This window comes from Halichoerus grypus, chromosome 6 (assembly GCF_964656455.1).
Source record: "Halichoerus grypus chromosome 6, mHalGry1.hap1.1, whole genome shotgun sequence".
Taxonomy (NCBI): domain Eukaryota; kingdom Metazoa; phylum Chordata; class Mammalia; order Carnivora; family Phocidae; genus Halichoerus; species Halichoerus grypus.
The window spans coordinates 34,494,556-34,513,628 of NC_135717.1; the positions used below are offsets into that span (position 1 = coordinate 34,494,556).

At 40.8% G+C, this 19,073-nt stretch overlaps 1 protein-coding gene across 33 annotated transcripts in view; it reads right to left on the reverse strand.

The window, feature by feature from the left end:
* The window catches only part of RBFOX1 (RNA binding fox-1 homolog 1), a 1,991,091-nt gene that overhangs the window by 25,060 nt on the left and 1,946,958 nt on the right, over positions 1-19,073 (reverse strand). For 19 of the 33 annotated variants that reach the window (XM_078074844.1, XM_078074837.1, XM_078074843.1 and 16 more), the window contains 2 exons: positions 13,775-13,817; positions 8,885-8,949 (listed from right to left, as the gene is read on the reverse strand). In XM_078074844.1, the coding sequence (XP_077930970.1) occupies positions 8,885-8,949; positions 13,775-13,817 (108 nt within the window). The remainder of the gene's footprint in view (positions 1-8,884; positions 8,950-13,774; positions 13,818-19,073) is intronic. The other 14 variants (XM_078074845.1, XM_078074838.1, XM_078074861.1 and 11 more) reach the window with 1 other exon arrangement.

A 19,073-nucleotide genomic window follows, 5' to 3' on the forward strand; every position in this document is an offset into this window, starting at 1 on the left:
TAAAGGATAGGTTTTATTTGCTTCTTTGTGGCCTATCAAGTCAATGATCTGCAACCCGAGAAGTGTGTAATTAGGCCATGACATGACCAAAGGAGTTGTTACATCTTGTCTTGTCACTGGCAAAAGTGTCTACCCACATGGCTGTGACAGCTATGGTCTACTGGGTTTGGAATTTCCTTTAATGTCTCCCCAACTCCTTGTTGGTCCAGTCTGTTGACTATTACAGTCTTGGTTCCCTTTTTTAACGGCTTCAATTACATACATGTTCATCCAATAGCACGTAACAGTTGTTAAGAAGCCATTATAGATTATGGACCAAAGGCAATTAGTTCTCGAAACCAAAATTTGAGCACTTTTTCTTTTAATGTTTATGTGTGTGTGCATGTCTGTAAATTTAAAATAAGAGAAATTCAGGAAATCTACCAGTAACAGCCATGTTTCTTTTCAGCATTGGGAGCTTTGTGTCCATAAATGCGAGTTTCAAAAAATCCTATCGATGCTTCTGTCAAGAGCTATACATCCTCTCCTTCACGATTTCAGAGCCATCTCAGTTGTTACCAAATGTAATCATTGTCGATCTGCACAGCAGGTTGGCAGAAAATATAATTATCTTTAGTTATTGTAATTTTTTTTTTTTTTTGGGGTGAATGCCCAATGGGAACTATTCAATCCATAGAGAAAATAGATAAATTACTGGTGGGTTTGAGAGCAGGAAATTCGGCTCTCTTTTTCATCACTAAGTCATGTCTTCGTTATGACTATTTGAGGCTGCAAACCTGCCTTGCCCTGACTTTGTTAACAAGAGCAGGCGGCACAGACAGTGCAGGACCTGGACTGATGGATATTGGGTTCAAAGTGCAATCATCGGACTTCCCAGAGCACATGGAGAATCTACCTGGGACGAGCACACATGTTCTGCTTCTTTCTGGGACAGTCCAGTTGAAGTCTGCTGTCCTGGACTCATTATTAATAACAGTGCATCCCTTCTCTGTCTCAAGTGTCACATTCTGGATAATCATTTCTAGGGTCACCCTAACGACACTGCTTATCTTATCAGGTTGTTCCAGTGTTCTACATGGTACCTGACACACAGAGACACTACCAAAAAAAGTGACTTCAAAAGAGAAATCTACATGGTGAAAAGGAAAAAAAAAATGGCAGGGAAGATACTGTAAGACTGCTTACTTTAAGGAAAGCTGACGTATCAAAATCCAAACATCAGAGAACTGATAAATTGACAGGCTTACGTAGCCCCTCCCCCCAAGTAAGTTTGTCCATAACAAATAAAAACAAAACAAATCAAATTACTCATGGAACTCACTGGTTTAAAAAGAATCAGATTCGCGCAGAATCCTTCCTACTAAGTTTTAAAAGGCTTGTCCACACCATACTCAGCAGTTGAGTAGATTTGGTCACTGTTCTTCCTAAACTCTTTGAATGACTCCAGAATCTGTTTAGGAAATAACAGATTCAAACCCCTGAATTTCAGAGATTCAGGTGGAATTGACATAACCTAGAGATTTTTGGTTTCCTCAAAGCTCATTCTTGCCATCCAGATTTAAAGCTCTGATGGGAATACACGAAAATAAAAACAAGAACACTTTATGTAGTGCCCTTCATGGGCCGAATCTTTCACAGCCATTGGCTCAATACTTCCAAAACACCCGTAAGGTGTAATCAATACACCCCTAACAGATGAAGTGATGGAATGCAAAGAAATGACTTCTCAAGATTGCTCCAATAAGATGCAATAGAGCCTCATGACTAAGGGCACAGACTCTAGCTTTCAGGCTGAGCCAAAAAACTCAACTCTACCAAGCTCGCCTTCCCAATCTGGAAAATGGAGCAACAACATCCACTGTCTAGCCCCAGTGTGACTGACAGCTCAATGGCATGGTGTTTGTAAAGCGCTTAGCACAGTGCCCATCACAGTTGTTAGTATTGTGATGATCATAATTGTGTTGTCATGGTCATAGAGGATGATTTGAATCAAAGATTGCTCACCAACTACATCAAACTTCAGGAAGTCTTAGTAAAATCATGCAAATAATAAAGTCCTCCATTTCCATCTAATGAACATGTTAATAGGAGCACTGTCCTATATATTGCAAGTTTTACTGAAGAAATTTATTTTCGTCTGGTGTGTGTGCCTTATAATGGGAAACTCACAGGCAATATAGGTTTCTTTCTAGTTACTCTAAAGCTGCCTGGAATAACTAGCTTCAGTCTCTCCTCCTGAGGGGACCCTGACTCACCGAAAGGAAAAAAAAAAACAACAACAAATGAATCAGTTAAGAAAGTGAACTTTACACCAACAAGAACAAGAATATAAATAAAAATAAGAGTATACTATATACTATATATAAGAGTATACTATATACTATATATATACTAAGTATATATACTTTTATATATACATACATATATATATATATTTTCCAACCTGGTGTTCTAATTAAAAAAGTTGGACGTGCTTTTCTAGGCACTGGGGTATAGGATATAAATAAAGGCATTAGTGACTCATTTCTGCTACATTTATATTACAAGTTGACAGAGTGTCTTTTCTTAAATTGCAGAACCCGGGAGAACTCATCAGGGCATGTGAAAGTAGCAGATAAGATAAAGAGCTGAAATCAAGAACAACTTTAAGAAAGCAGTGTCAACAAAGGTACAGAGAAGTAACTACTGTTCTGCTGTGATTTGACTCAAGAGGTGAGAGTCTGAATCCAAACCAGTTTCCTTCTGACCCTGGATCCTTGTCTCAGCTGAGAGATGCCACGGGATACACTTCTGTCCCCTCTGAGCCTCCATGAACTGAGCCCATCACAGTTCCTTATTCATCTGAGAACCACCCTCGGCCTCACCGAGGTTTATAATGCACTCGCTCTATTTTTCAACAGTGGATTTCTCAGAGAAAATAATTGAAAATGTACATGAAAGACAATAGGGGAGCTACTATAGAGTTGCCAGCTTTTTTTTTTTTTTTTTGCCAAATAGAAACACTAAAACCAAAAGTGAATGAAAAAAGAAAAAAAACAAAAAATAAACAACAGGGAAGCCTGGATGGCTCAGTCAGTTAAGCGTCCAACTCTTGATCTCAGCTCAGGTCTTGATCTCAGGATTGTGAGTTCAAGCCCCGCGTTGAGCTCCATGCTGGGCGTGGAGACTACTTTAAAAAAAAAAAAAAAGAAAGAAAGAAAAAAGAAAGCAAAACAAAGCTGCCATTCGCTGTCCTCATCATTTCCTAAAAGAAAAGCTCTTTGTAATGGCATCTGAGAAAAACACCTGGCTAAAGCCTGACCCCTCCCAAGACCAGGGGGCTAAAAAACTAAAAACCTCGCTCACATTACGTTGTCCCTGGCCTTCTCCTGTCCCAGTGACCCAGTAAATATGTCATCAGCAGCAGTCACCAGGTCTCCAACTGGCCTTGGGAGACGGTGCTTTAAACAAAGCCCCAGGATAAGATCTCGAGATCTCTCCCTGCACCCATCACAAAGAATAATGGGGCTTGCTGCGGATTCTTAACCAGAAACAGTTTCAACCCCTATTGAACTGGGTTCAGATAGCAGGGCTGGGAAAACAATGACATTTCTCTCCTTTGTCTGCTTTGCATTGTCTACCCTCATTAAGGGATCTACATTATCCACAGATAAAGCTTTCTATATTCTACGGCACAGCAAAAACAAGTAAAATCGTTAAGTCCCTGAAGTACAGCAATATTTTTAAAGTTAACCTTTCTACCAAAAAAAAAAAACAAAAAAAACCCCCACAAACAAACCAAAAAACCCCCAAAAAAACCACACCAAAAAACAAAAAACCTTTAAAAAAAAACCCTCCAACAGTAAATTAAATGTTCCATTCAGGATGCTCACAACAAGCCCTTAATTTTTAGTCTATATCATGTGATAAGAACTCCAAATAAAATGCTACATCATTTGAAATGCAATTACTAGCCTTCCTTTAATGATGACATTTCTCTAGTATTTAATCTGAATCCAGGAAGTAAAAAGTCTTAAAATAGATAGGGAGTATCTTCACTAAATGGAAATCCATGCAAATTCTTTTACTTTTTCAGTTTGGATCAAACTAAGATTTTATATAACAATTTAGTTCTATATCCTGTAGTTACGCTTATGATGAAAATATTATGAGAAGGTAGAGAGATGTTCTTTCCCTATCTGTCCATACATCTGTCTTCCTCCTTCCTTCCTTCCTTTCTTCCTTCCCTCTCTCCCTTCCCTCCTCCCTTCCTCCTTCCCTCTTTCTGTTCTTTTGCTCTCTCTCTCTTCCCATTCATCCACCCACACATCCATCTATTCATTCACCCATCTGTGTATGTACGTATGTATGTTTCTATCTCTATCACCTATATAAATTTAAATAGGAGTAGACCAAATTCTCCATGACCTCAGACACAGGCCTACTTCTGTCTCCTGAGTTTTAAGAAATAACTACTAATCTATTTCTCTGTGAATGGAAGCTTTTATTCATAAGTTATGACTATCACATTTAAAAAATGTTCTAGCATGTGGCCTATGATACCTGAATTTGACAAGTCCTCTCCTCCTTGTATTAAGATTTACCTAGATACTCTTATGAGTCCTTTGTGAGGGCCTAAGGCACAGGTGTGTGTGTGCGTGTTTCTTTTAGCATACGTCTATGTATACATAGACACACAACATACACACATATATTTGAGTATGTATATATATTCCAAACGCAGAGAGCAAGATAATTGATACTAGGGCATTGTCATTGGGTTTCTATTAAGTTCATCTATGAAACTGCCAATATTCTACCATTTTTGTCACACAAAAATAGCAATTTTATATGATACAGTCTAATATTATGTTTCCAATGAAACTTCAAGGTCTCAAAAAACAAATGAACAAGAAAGGTAGAAAAACAAACAAAACCTTGTTGCTTGTTGTCTCTTTTGCTCAGTCTAGGGGCACCTGTGCAGCTGGGCTATGACTGTATGGTGAAAGCTCCTGACTTTGGGGGATCTTTAAAGGAAATGCATGTTTTATGTGAAAGAAGAAATGGCCCTGGTAACAACTGTTAGTGCAATGGGATCATTATGAAATTTCCAAGTGAACCACCCTGTATTACTTTCTTCTCTAGCTGCTGGAATCTGTTTCCCCTCTGCCCTAACATGGGGGACATTCTCATGCACTGGTTGTTAGGAGATGTTAGAATGTTGAGCAAGCAGGACAAGCATGACAAATGTCTGCCTTTCTGGAGAGAGAACATTTTCATCAAAGCTATATACACATCATACATATACCCCCAGATATTTGTGGCACAAGTCACTGAACAGGGAATATCCCCTCCCGCCCCACCTCCTGGTTCAGCTGCTCACAGATGCATCCACAACCAAGTCATAAAACACAATGAAACCAAGAGCCAAACCATAAAGAAAAGCCTGCCCCAGGCTTAATTCAAGCAAGCCATTCATCGAGCTAATGTGATGGTGGACCTGTCGAATCCAGAACGCATCACGGACACATCAGCAACACCAAGTGGCATGCAATGACCAGATGACCGTCGGCCCCACTGCCATGCTTTGATTGGTTCAAGCTCAGAAAACAATCCCCTCTGAGAGTTTGGACAGTTGGCTTTCCCTCCATCAGAGTGAGATTAAAAATGAAGATTTGGTGAAGTCAAGTGCTTACCACACATTTCCTAAATGTCAAGGAGAGATACCTGCCTATTCCCATTAAATCTGTCAGTGAGACTATCAAATTACCTAGTCCAGGCAGGTCTCTTTCTTTTGGGGAAATCTCTGCCCACACCAGATGGTCTTCATTCTGGAGGTCAGCATTCAAAAACTCTGAGGGTGCTCCCAGATAATCAGCATGTGATCATTTAACCAAGGAGATGTTGGGGAGGGAGTTGCAAGGTGCCCATCAAGGACCTTCTGGACAGTCCTGAGGTTACTGGAGTTCAGTATTTTCCAAAGGTCCCTGAATCTTTAATTTGATGAGGGCTTAATTTGTGCTGATAAAAGGAAAAATTCTACCGAGTGGGGACACCAAGCTTCTTCTGCTTTCCATAGGCCTGAAGAGCGAATCTCACGATTACAAGTAAAGTTATTTGCGGTTTCTCTTTTCATCCTGTTGACAACCAGTGAGCGTTACCCAAACGCTCTCAATTCCTGCTGATTTTGCTTCCTATTCTGAAGGAGTTTCTTTGGGTTAAGAAGTTTTTTCTCTTTGTCATCCTGCCTGTCTTCTAGATGAGAGGAACCAAGAATCTATCACTGCTGATACTAAGCTGTGATCATGTAAAAATAAATTATTATACAACTGCTCTGAGATAAATTCTAGAAACTTGGCATCTTTCACCTAGATTCAAAAGCTATTCTGATAATTTCATATTTTCCCCAAATATGTGTCTTCTATCAAAGGGAAGGGTCTTCCTTCTCTTCACCTGCTTACTGGAAATATAAGGAAGTACCACCATGTCATAAATATGCTTTATAAATCGAACCAGAAATATCATTTTAAAGATTGTTTTCTGGTAATTTGCCTATCACTGCATTTACCTCAATGCAATAATCCCATATGTGGCAAGTGTCTTGCTTATAATAAAGTTAAAGAGGGCTGGTAATCAATTTCCCCAGCAACCAAGAAGACCCAATGTACAAATTTCTTTCATGAACAGCAAGAGGCCAATTACGTGGACAAGAGTATATTTACTTGGTTTCTTCCACGGAAACGCTTATACCAACATGGGAATTGTAGAGTCATTCAAGATTTACCAAGACTGAGGGCAATTTTCAGTAGGACACATGGCCAATGAGAAATCTCAATACTGTTAAAATACCAGATTTTATACACAAATTTGCATTGGGTGCCCCCCAATACAGCAACACTTTAACTTAATTTTCAAATGAATGCCAATAGAGATGGCCAGATTCTCAAGTAATTCTATTTAAGAATAGTATTAAATATTGTTTATTTTTTAAAAGTGTCTAGATGGGTTTTATTGAAGAAAGCAATTTAAATTATATCTTTATAATTAACCTTTTTTCCAACTTGGGGGAAGATGCACTTATACTGAGAAGCAAGATAAAAATCCAAAGAAATAAATCCATTTAAGATTCTTATAATTATACAGCAGGCTAAAGTTACTGTGATTATAATTATATACAAAGTGGGTGTTTGAGAATTCAGCATCTAGAGATATTTTCATAAAAATAATTAAGGGTTGTAGATGAACCACATTACAATTGATACTTTGTGAATCTTCAGTGTGCAGAGTTTAATAGCATTAAGACTTTTCATTTGTAGAATGAGCTCCAGGATTTCAAGATTGCGATCAGTTTTATGAGCTTTATTGACCCTCTCTAGTTTCCTAAGCCGGTGTCAAAGTGTGCTGAAGATAGTAACGTACATAAAAACACGTTTTGCATCTTGGCAAGAGGATATTGGGTAACTGGATAATTTATGTATTTAGAACTGCATCTTAACAGTTGTTTGGATTTCTTTGGAGGCGCCCTCCGGCCCTGAGAACTCGTTAGGGCTGTTTATAAGAAAACAGTAGTAATACCTACATACAACCAGATAGCAGACCTCACTTCTATCTCGCCAAAGAGCCATTTGTTAAAAGTGTATGCGTGGGGTTTTCAAAGTGCAGCATTTAGGGTTCAGGAGTTGATTTTGCTTTCTTCTACCTTGGAAGAAATCTGCAGCTATATTGAGCTAACGACACACCTTGTGGGAAATGGAATGGAGCCGCAGAGAAAGCACACGGCAGCAAACCGAGAGAGGAACTAAGTCACAACAGGCCAGGTAGGAAGGAGCACCAGTGGATGCTGACACTTCCCATTCGGAGGTCAAGTACATCGCCTGCTTACCTGTCTGACCCAGCATGCCTCAGCCACACATGCAAATTGTTACCATCACTGTTTTATCCATGAGACGTATTTTTAAATTAAAGGAGTCATTACCAAAAATAAGCACCCTCGATGACATTTGTGCATGCAGAGCATCTGAACATTCACATTTATGTCCTCAGAAAACAGAGCCAACGGGTTGCATTCAAATATGGAAACGCACACTTTGTTTTTTGTTTTTTCTTTCCAGGCACCTACACGAAAATAGCCGTGGCTTGTCATTTCAGAAACCGAGTCGTCTGTCAAGCCTGGGCCATGGGTAATGGAGCTCCTCCACCCCCCACGCCCACCCCCGCCATCCATTCTGACTTCTGCATTTCTTAGACCCTCTCTGTCCCCCTTCCACTGCCAGTCTTAACATGTGGTGCGCATTACAAATACACGCTGGCTTATCTTAGTAGGATCGGACTTGGGGCACTGCCGAAAAGAGTGAATCTCCTTAGGAACACCAGGTACATCTCCCCCATGCCTTTGTGTTGGCTTAAAAAAAAAAAAAGGCAACGGAGGGAATGCTTTACTGGGCGTAAAAAGTTGCAAAAAAAAAAAAAAAAAAGCTGGGGGGGAAGCGGGGTGATTAAATCGGAGGAAAACCTGCACGATCAGCTTCTGTGTTCTTCCGGTGAGTTAGAGGAGACCAGGGCTGCTGCTTGCACAGAAGCCCGTGGGAAGGCTGTGCAGGGACCGTATGTGTGTGCATGCAAGGTGCACTGTTGTAGGGATTTAGAAAGATCTGAAAAGCAACTCCACTGGCACAAAACGTAGCATTTCGGGTTTTGGCGGAGAGGGCGAGAGTTTAGGCTGTTCTAGGCTTGATGGTTCATCCTCTCTCTATGTGACACTGTTTACCTTCACCGTGGGACCTGATTTTTGGGTGCTGCCTCCCCAGCAGTCATGCATGCGCACCAGAACCAGACGAGAATCTCGTCTCCCACCAGCTAAGTTCATTTCCAGGTGGCTGTCAAGCAGGAGGAGGGGCACTCTTACCTGTCACTGTAGGCAGTGGCGGTGGCAGGGGTTGGCTGGGCGTAGCGGTATGCAGCATAACCACCCTAGAACGCAAGGAGAAATCTGACTTAGGAAGGCAGAGGAGGCCGACTCGGGCGCCACGACTGTGAGGCCGCAGCCGAACGGCAGTAACCCACATCTACCAGTCTAATGCGGAGGTTAATGAAAGCTTAGTACCAGAGCAGAAGTACAAAACACACTGGAGAGACAGGGGCTTGGATACCGACCCCAGCTGGTTGTTAAAGGTTAGCGGTTGTAAGCATTTCCCAAAGGAAGAACCCAGACACCCTTCTAAAGAGATGTACCTAGACGGTTAATGGTGACTGTGTTGGGGTGGGGAGGATTATGGGGGATTCTCTAAACACTCTGTGTACTTGGCTGAACTTTCCAGATTTTCAAAAAGGATTATGCTTTACCTTTACTTATGAGCTACTAACTTACGGCTTATTCAAACTCTCCTCATATTACTTCCTTAAAAATCCAACGTAGGTTGAGCTAATGCCCTCCTGTCTTACATTGATATTTATAAAAAAATAAGATAACGCTTTGACTGAAAGTTTATTAGTCATCTCTTGCCTATGTAGCTGTTCAACCACTGAAGCAATTAAAGAAGACTGTGTTTAGCTATCTAAGTGTTGCATAATTATTTAGAAAAATGGAAATGGTGAACACTTGTTAAAAATTCTCTTTTCCGCTAAAGATATCACACTGTTCAGATAGGGAATTTGTTTGGTGTGGAAAATATGATAAAACTTTCCAATTTGTAAATAAAATAATTAAGAGAGAGAAAAACCCGAAAAAAATAATTAACATTTAGTTGCATGTACCAGTTATTGCAATTGTTCAGTTAAGCAGAGGACAAGCAAATGGTCATATTCGAAAGGAATTGTGTTCATGGAGCATTGATTATCGAACTGTGAAAATAACTGAGCTTCTTGCTCAGCAGACCACAGCGATACATCAACCACTGTCGAATGCTCTCAGCACAATTAACAAACAGGATCCAGTCTCTACCGATAACACAGGGAACACTCAGGTTCTAATTAGAATTCACAGTCCCATAATCCTCTGAGGGAACAGTTCTTACCCTCACCATAAAGGGGCAACTCTGAACAGACTGATGTGTTCGAGGACCCCCAACCGTCAAGGTACTCGTGTGTCAGAGGGGATCTAACAACAAAATCAGGAGTGAGGGCTATGTTACACTTAGCTTCGTGTGTAGGGGACAACCAAGTGGTAAGACGAGGAGACAGATGCTGGAAAGAGCATCTTCTGAAATGTGGACAAAGTGGTCTCAATAATTTATTTCTACCATCTTCTAACTTTCAGAATACATCTGCCACGACTTACATAGCAACGCAAAAATCTAGTCTGTCCTTAAAGAAATGTGTCCTTTGGATCAGCCCTGGAGAAGGCACAATCCAAGACATCCTGAAAGATGATCCCCAAGCATTTAGAGCCAGTATTACACACACACACACACACACACACACACACACACACACACGTCTCCCTTGAAAAATAATGTGGAAGTTAAAAAAAAAGAGGTCTTAGCCAGACACCACCTGGTGTTCCAAACACCATATTCTCTAATTAGGAACAGGGAAACTCATTAAATGTACTGAGGAGCTGTAAAACCCAAGCAGTTGTTACACCAGCACCAAGCTCAAGATACAGAATGATGGGCTGGGGGGAAATCAGGTCACCAGATTTCTGGAGTCATTCTTTTTATCTGCTTGTCCATCTCCTTGGCTTTCATGATGCGTCCAGAAAGGCACACGTGTGCAGGTGTGTGTATTAAACAATGAGGCAGGGAGGGGCTGGAGCTGGCTCGTTGATTGCTAGAGGGCACTAACTGCCATTAGCTGGAAGCTTGGATGGAGAATGTGTGTGTGTGTGTGTATGTGTATTTTTCTCTCCCAGAATAAAAAGCAAAAGCCATTGCAAAGGTATTTGCATCAAGGGTCAGGTAAATCAATCATAATTTGGTGACTGTGAATTTGGCCCCAGCAAAGATTTCTAGCAACCCCACCCCCACCCCGTGCATACCCTCTAGGTTTGAACTCTGTATGTGTCCCCAACTTCCATGATTGTTTCCATCAGTGAAAATGGGTAGCCAGTTTGATAAGTGCAAAGAACAGCTGTAGTGCAAATAGCAGATGACGAAAATGAGCCTCACCGACTGCCAGTCGATATTTATCGTATGAACATAAAATGGATGTGTGTGCAACCGGGATCCTTCTGCACAGCAGATGTGCTTGTCTATGACGCCTTGGGAAGGACCCATCCTCTCCATTATTTTCACGTGACTTGCCCATTTAGACAAAATAAGTGTGTGCTTCTATGCGAGACAGGCAAAAATGGTCAATGCTCTGACAATATCCTGGTCTTGGATATTTAGGAATCTGTTTCCCAGCATTTCCTATTTAAGACTCAAGGTCATAGTTTGCCAAAGTCTGTGGAGCCATTGGAGAGATTTTGACCTTGAGCAGGGGTCTCCTTCCTGTCCAGTAGGTCTGTTGGTGATGGTAGCAATGTTCTGCCTCTGAGCTGTCCAATACAGTTGTCACTGGTCCTAAGTGACTATTGAACACTTGAAATGTTGGCTGGTAAAACAAACTGCAGTTTTTAATTTGTTTAATTTGAGTTAATTTGACTTTACACGTCAAGGGCCACATGGGGCTGGTGGCTTCAGTACTGGACAGTCCAGGTCTAAGTGATCCCTCAAATAGGTAATAAGCAGAAAAAGAAAAGGCTCAGGGGGCTTGACACCACCATATCTATATACTGCATTGTCTTCTTTTGCTATTTTTCTTTTGTATGAAATCCACATTAGGGGAATAACAGAGTTGTGCATTAACTCTGTGTATGTGTGCATACACTGTAAAATGATCAAAAAATACAAATTGCTTTAATTTGCCTTTCCAACAGGTGACTCTAATCAATTTTATTGCTCCATATTTTGCAGCTCGCTGAGCATAGCCAGAGCTTCTGCAAGGTTCTGTGCTAATGTCTGAAAAAGGAGCGCTCACTTCCATTTGCTGGCACCAAACCATGTTCATGTTGAAACCAGTCTTCCTGAGCTTAGGACAAAAATGCATCCTTAACAATTAGATTTTTCCCACTACCAGACCAAATGGCAAGCACAACATGGTTCTCTGCTTCCTACTCATAAACTATACTCATTTTTCACATACTGGGCAGCAAGCTATAAATGAGGCCTTATATAAAATATAAATTTTAAATGGCCATTATGAATTCTCCCTCCCACCTCTGCCACCATCACCAGAAGTGGCCACAAAGATCCCGACTCATATTGTCAGAAACATTTCCTTTGCTAGCGAGACCTCTGGAGGTTGGGGTGAGTTACTGATTGAGAACCTCTAATGGTGTTCCAACAAAGCATTTTCAAAACTGTACTTTGTGGAATACTAATAGAGGAAAAGAAACCTTTCCATGACCAAACAGGTTTGGGAAATGCCATATTAAACAAAACGAAACCGGCTACTCCATCTGTGGAACTTTCTAAAACAATATTGATGAGCACTGTAGATCCTCAGTGCATCTCAGAGTCATTTGACAAAGGAAATCACATTTTTTAGTTTAGAGCATACTTTTGGAAAATGATGTTCTAATATCCAAATGACGTAGGAAGAGAGGTGAAATGTTTGTGTCCTGGTGGAGACATGGGGATGGGTAGTGCTGTAAAGTCTGTGTGTGTGTGTGTGTGTGTGTGTGTGTGTGTGTATTTTCTCTTCAGCTTAACTGTATAAAGTAGCAAAGGGCTTCATCCTAGACAGAAGCCTCCCCATTTCTAAGAATACCCAAGGATCTCATTTTATGCAATCTACAAGGTGGATTGGTATATACTGGGTGTGTGTGTGTGTGTGTGTATTTATTTATTTTTACTAAAACATTTATAAGAACATTTGCAAAATGAAACACTTAAACATAAGTAATTGCTCCCTAATTTATCTGCATCATACATTCAGCTGTTTTTGAATTGTGGCAATTGAAAATCACTTTTCCTGAAACGTAAAAATAAAAGTTGATCTCAGGAATTTAAATTATTTTGTTCTCGCCTAGATCCAAGTACCCCCTTTTTGTACTAGATTTCTCATTAAAACTTGATTAATTCTCATGGTTAAAAAAGAATATACTTTCTTAATTGACTTAATACAGAACAAAAATGGGAATTGCATGTTACAGGGAAATCCACGTAATAAAACTCCCACTGATCATCCTTAGTTTTACGTTCTTTCATTTTGACAGTTTTAATGTTGGTTATAGACCATATTGGGAGACTTGGCCAGCTACACTCCAATGGATGTGTTGCTCTTTTTTCTTCCTACAAATTGGTTCATTTGGGGGTTGCTTCCGCAGTCAGTAATAGGGTTGAAAGCTATAGCAATAGGTGTGAAATAAATTTATAAGAAGCTACAATGAAACCAGGTAAAGTTACGTTAGCTGTGCTGACCCTCAATGCTGGATGAATAAGTTTTTTGCTTAACCATTCCAGTTGACTCCAGGAACCTACTACAAAGTTACCCAGACAGTTGATACAATGAAACCTTGCAAGTCTTTTCACTGAATTTATATTAATTGGGTGTAGATGCATTTTAAGCCAGGAAATTTATAGCCAAGTCAGATCTCCATTTTGATACACTCATGATCTAGCAAACAGGGGAAATCTGAGGATGTGCATCTCTATTCTAGAAGCATTCACATCGAAACTGGAAAATTCAGTTAAGTCTTTCCTCCTTCTATGTTAGAGAACATCTCCCCTCCCCAGAATTGTCTTGTTAGTAGGATTTCACAGCAAACCCACAATCATAGTGATGAGTTTTTCCACCAGTCGGGATTTCATACCTGCAGCAATTTATTGCCATACACAGGCTCTTGATACACTACTCTATAAGGAAACAGAAATGTAATGTTTTCAATGCAAAAATGAAATAAATAAAAGAAAATGCATAAGTCAGACAGAAATTCCAGAGCAATTCATTTACAAGTTTGCTTCTCTTACTTCACTAAGGCCTTCTGAGAATGACCCATCAAACCAAAAGAAGGAGGTTTTAGCTGCCGAGCTCTGTAATCCAGTGTATCAAGAAGGTGCGGGTGGGGATCAAACCCTACTGATTGTATTTGTGCCATAACCTGTGTTTATTTTTAGAGAAGAAAAAAGGATACTTTCATGGCTTCTTATCCTTCTAAGCATAACACAACAGTTGAAGTTAACTACTTCAAATTTCTCTCTTTATCTCCTGATTAGAATTCTCTGGAAAACCTGAGGATTTAGCTTTGATGCCTAATTACTGAGGCAGTTAAGATGACAATACAGAGCAACCATAACTGTATCAATACCTTTATTTTAAAAATTTAATACCACATAACAACAGAGAGTGCAATTGAATTTTGTGAATTAATGAATCACGTTGAAGCTACAGCTACTTTTAATATATATGACTGGAAAAATTATGTGTGCATGCATGTGTCTAGAGAAGTTGCCGATATGTATCAGGGATATGTCACAACCTCATTCAAGTCCAACACCAACCAGATCTCAAGTAGAACCCCTCGGACAGACTGGGATGTAATTTTTAGATGTGAGAGTTTTTTGTGGGCAAGCTTAATCTTTCATGTGACTGGTTCTAGTTTAAAGTGAAATTTTCCAGTTCTAGGGCAGACATCGATGTGGTGGAATGCTGTAAGAGATTATGGGACCTGCCTTATAAATGTGTGTGTGTGTGTGTGTGTGTGTGTGTGTGTGTGTGTGTGTGTGTGTGTGTGTGTATCTTAACCTTTACTTGGCCTTAGATTTAGTAAATTTAAGCCTGTGGACCTATTCCTGTCAACATTCTAGTCTCTTCTCTCTCTCTCATTCCCATTGCTTATTGGAAAGTTTCAAGTAGAGATACTGTTCTCCATGACCCTCCTACCCCATTATCCTCCTCATTATCCTCTTACTTCTCATCTTCCTCCTCTCCTTTCACTGCATTTCTCAGAGTTTGGCTCAATGAGGGCAAGGACGTTACTCTGTTGGCTCGGGGCTGAAGCATTGAACTCTGAAGCCAGATCACGTGGGCTCAGACCCCAATGTCAATGAACATTTCTGGACAAATCATTTCATCTCTTTTCTGAGGAAAAGTGTCCCCCTCTGAAAACAAAGGTGGAGCTAACGGGTGGAGGCAATTCCTCCCCTCCAGTGCTGAGGGGAGGAGGGAAGGCAGTAAAGATAGTAATGCTTAAGTCCTTTGTGGAGTTGGCCCTGTGGTGTCTGAGCTGCCTAATATTAGCTGACTCGCAGCCAACTCCCGATGAAAGTGGGGTCCCAGGAATAAGGACTTGGGGTTTATTTGGAGAAGTTCTGTGTTCCAGTTATCCATGTTTACATGGGTGAAATGAGGACACCTCTTTATTTTAAGATCCATGGATGGCAGAGTGACACGAATTCAGAAATAATTGTGTTTAGCCATGGCGTCAGCCAGGAACTTGTATAACGGGATTTAAGAATCATGTGAACAGGCACTGGAATCTCATTGAGACATACCAGCCTCATGGCTGCATGGATGGGTGGAAAGCTTAGGGCTTTCTTATAAAAAAGGAACACGGTTAACATTTCTGTCGTCTATCAGTGTTTCTCTCTTTCTCTGTCTCCCCCCCCCCACTGTCTTCTCTTCCCTTCCTTCCAGTGCTCCACTCTCTCACCCCACTTTCCACTGAGTTAGTACCTTCTTTTTAAATAGCTCTATTATAATGGCCTTATTTCCATTTTCAATAGTTATCTTTTGATCAAACGCCATACCCTTGGATCGCTCCCTGAGCTGGGGAAGACAAACGTCTGGATAAATGCAGTTAAGCCACACTTGCTTTCAGCCTGTGGCCAATTCTGGTCTCCTGAGATCCATAGCTTCACCCCCAAATAGAACGGATTGCTTTGTAGGCCCAGGGGACTTAGTCCTTCTACGTCAGTTTTCGAACAGGTTGTCAATCCCATGGATCACTACTACTATTATTTTTTTTCTCTTTACTGTGACTCACTTTTTCATGGAAAAAAAAAAAAAAACATTTAAATGTGCACCACTAAGCAATCATGGCGAACTTGCAGATTTGATAGGCTAGTTATGTAAGATAAATTCCTATCTTCTGAAATAAAAGTAAGTGTGTGTGTGTGTGTGTGTGTGTGTGTATAGCATGTCCTCAGGTAGAAAGGACCCAGGTAATGACCTTTTATACTGTCCTTCCTGACTTCGAAATCCACTACATCCTCTCTGATGAATGGCCATCCACACTGGGCCTGAGCATGTCCCCTGTGGCCAGAGTCCGAGCTTCTCCTGCAGGTCTTTCAAATCCTATGTGCTCCGTTAGGACCGAGAAATGCCCAAGGCCTCCAACATCAGGTAGGGGGGGTGGGGGGGAATGGAAAGGCCTTGCAGGACAGAGAGAAGGGGTGGAGGCCATGGTCTAGTGCATGTGTTGTGACAGCTTCTGAGGGGGGACAGTGCTTGAGCAGGAAGAACTGGAGGGTGGCCTGCCTGTGCCGTCCTTAGCAGTGACCAAAGCTAGAAGCTCACTACTCTACCCAGTAAAGTGAAAATGAAAGAGGACATTTAAACCTGTTAGAGGTGACCCAGGTGTCTTACACCTGTCCCAGGACCTCTCAGGATTGCCCTAACCCTATTTATTGTGCACTATTTTTAATGAGATTGAAGGAGCAAGCCAGATCCTTTAAATAAAATAGAACCTCGCATACTTTCTTATGAACCTTGTTAATCATCATTCCTTCAAGAAACGGTGCCCTGGGGACAGTTCCAGTCGTAAGAACAGACCAGTACCACAAGGGAGGCAGGGGTGGCAGCTTGAAAAAGCACATTCCAGATTGTAAGGTACTTCTAGCCAGGAGGAATCCTGCTCTGTAAACTTTAAGAGTGCAGGAAATATTCATATTCTTTCTTTCCCTTAAATGGACATAAGGCCATCGATGAGCCCTTGTTTTGCTGCCGTAACGGGCGGTCTAGTCCCTCACTGTGCCCCACAGACACACATTACCTGGCAGCAATATCCCCAACTTGCCGTCTTACGCAGAGCAGTGTAGTCAGGAAGGTGTGCAAGGCCTGGACTACCTTCTCGGAAAGAGGACAGAAACAAGTGCTGGGTAAACAAGGCTCCAAGTTATTTCAGTAAGTGCTTCTGTCCCCTAATTGCCTGTTTGGAACCACCCCCTGAAATACCTTATTGTCATATAATATGAACAGCGGAAAAATTATCTAAATTTTTTTTTTTGGCTAGAAGAGTGGCTTGCAAAGAATGAGAGAAACAGTCTTCTAAACCCTGACACCGGGGAAGCGCAGCATGGCAAAGACAAGACACGCCGCCCCCAGACAGAATCTCTCTGCGGGCGGCACCCAGACACCTGTCAGGGCTACGCCACTATGCCCGGCAGGCTTGGCCCAGATATGAGGAATCTGGGGGAAACAAAACCACTAAAGGAACTTAAAGGACAAAGGGACCTTTTTCGTAGCTTTCCTCCCTGAATGGAATTTATCTTCCTGCCTAGTCTGGAAGCTGGCACATTTGTTCCCTTCTGCATGTCTCTGCTCCCTCCATTTGCTTTGTTCTTATGGATTTCCATTTGTGGTCTCTAGGGCCAACCAGCACAGACACATCTGCCCACTTCTCTTTCTAGTGCATTCTTTCCCTGTGTCTGTGATCCAATAGACTCTGCGTTTGGGCAGCTCCTCCTTCCTGCTACTCAAACATCTAGGAGGCAGGGAAAGACGCCCACCGGATATATCCACAGGACAGCACAAATTAATAGTCAATTGCTGTCAGTTTACAAATGAAGAAACTGAGGCACAGAGAGGCGGGCACTCCCCCCCATCCCCACTCGTGGCTGTTGATGGAGATAGTTTTCTTTTTTGTTTTTTTGGTTTTTTTTTTGGTAGATTGTCTTTTTCCCTCATTTTTCATCCCTTCTCTTCTCCCCATTTCCCAAATTAAAAAAAAAAAAGAAAAAAAAGCCCTAAACTTAGGTATGCTCTATCTAGAGGCTACATTGGGGGAGGGTGTAGACTGATGTTGGGTTCATTAGGTTTCTAAGGATGTGGATGGGCTTGAGGATGCCCAGCCCCAGCCTGCCTCTCTGTTTATAATGGTATGCATTGAAAGTTTTTTTTTTTTTTTTAAAGAGGATATTTGGAGGCATGGATTAAACTACACGAAAAATAAGAAATTGGTTGTTCACTGGGTGTAGGTTGTTTGTTCATTTTATTATGAAAAAAATACTAACCCACAGATAAAATAAATGTATTTGATGCAATGATAGAACTCAACTATATGCATCATTGATGGAGATTAATACTATGTCTCAAAATTGTAATTATTTGAAATTCAAAAGGAAGGAAATTAAATAAATAGTGTCTTTCCCATTTTCTAGTAAATGATATCAATTTGGTCAGAAATACGGATTTATTTTTCTTTGTTATCTAGTTTATAAGATGACAAATATGATTCCAGTGAACTTATTTGAGGTCACTTGTAATAAAAAAGTACATGATTTAAAAAACAGCCCCTGGTCCTGCCCATCTATTTTAAATTGTGTTTATTCCAGGTTATTTTCCTAACATTGCAGCTAATATCATAATGTGGGAGAAAAAGTACCTCTAGATCTATTTAGGTAAGTTTAATTATGGTGCCCATAATGAGAACCATCCTACTCTTCTCTGAAAGTGAAAAGTTTAATAAAGCGGTACCATTTAATAAACAATTCTAAATTTAACAAACAATTCGAAGTCAGGTAATGGTTTGGGGGGAAACAGAAGGAATAAGGAAGAAAATAGGGTTTCATGGTCAAGTTGGCTTACATTTTGTTAGAGATGTTTCTGGCTACAATCATCCAGACAAAATGGGAGGGGTTCTTTCTAGAGCTATTACTATGAACAATTAAATGTATTTACAGGAAAACATAAAAAAAAAAAACAGCCATGAAACTATCTTTTAACCTCTACAGCTGGTAACCACAGCTGTTATCCTAAATATTATACTGAAAACACACAGACCATACTGAAAACCTGAGAGAATTTTTTTGGGGGGAGGGGAGAGTCTTTAATTTGACACGAGAGAAATGCCATCTATTTTAGGGGGTGTTCCCATGTCTTCTGAAGCTAAT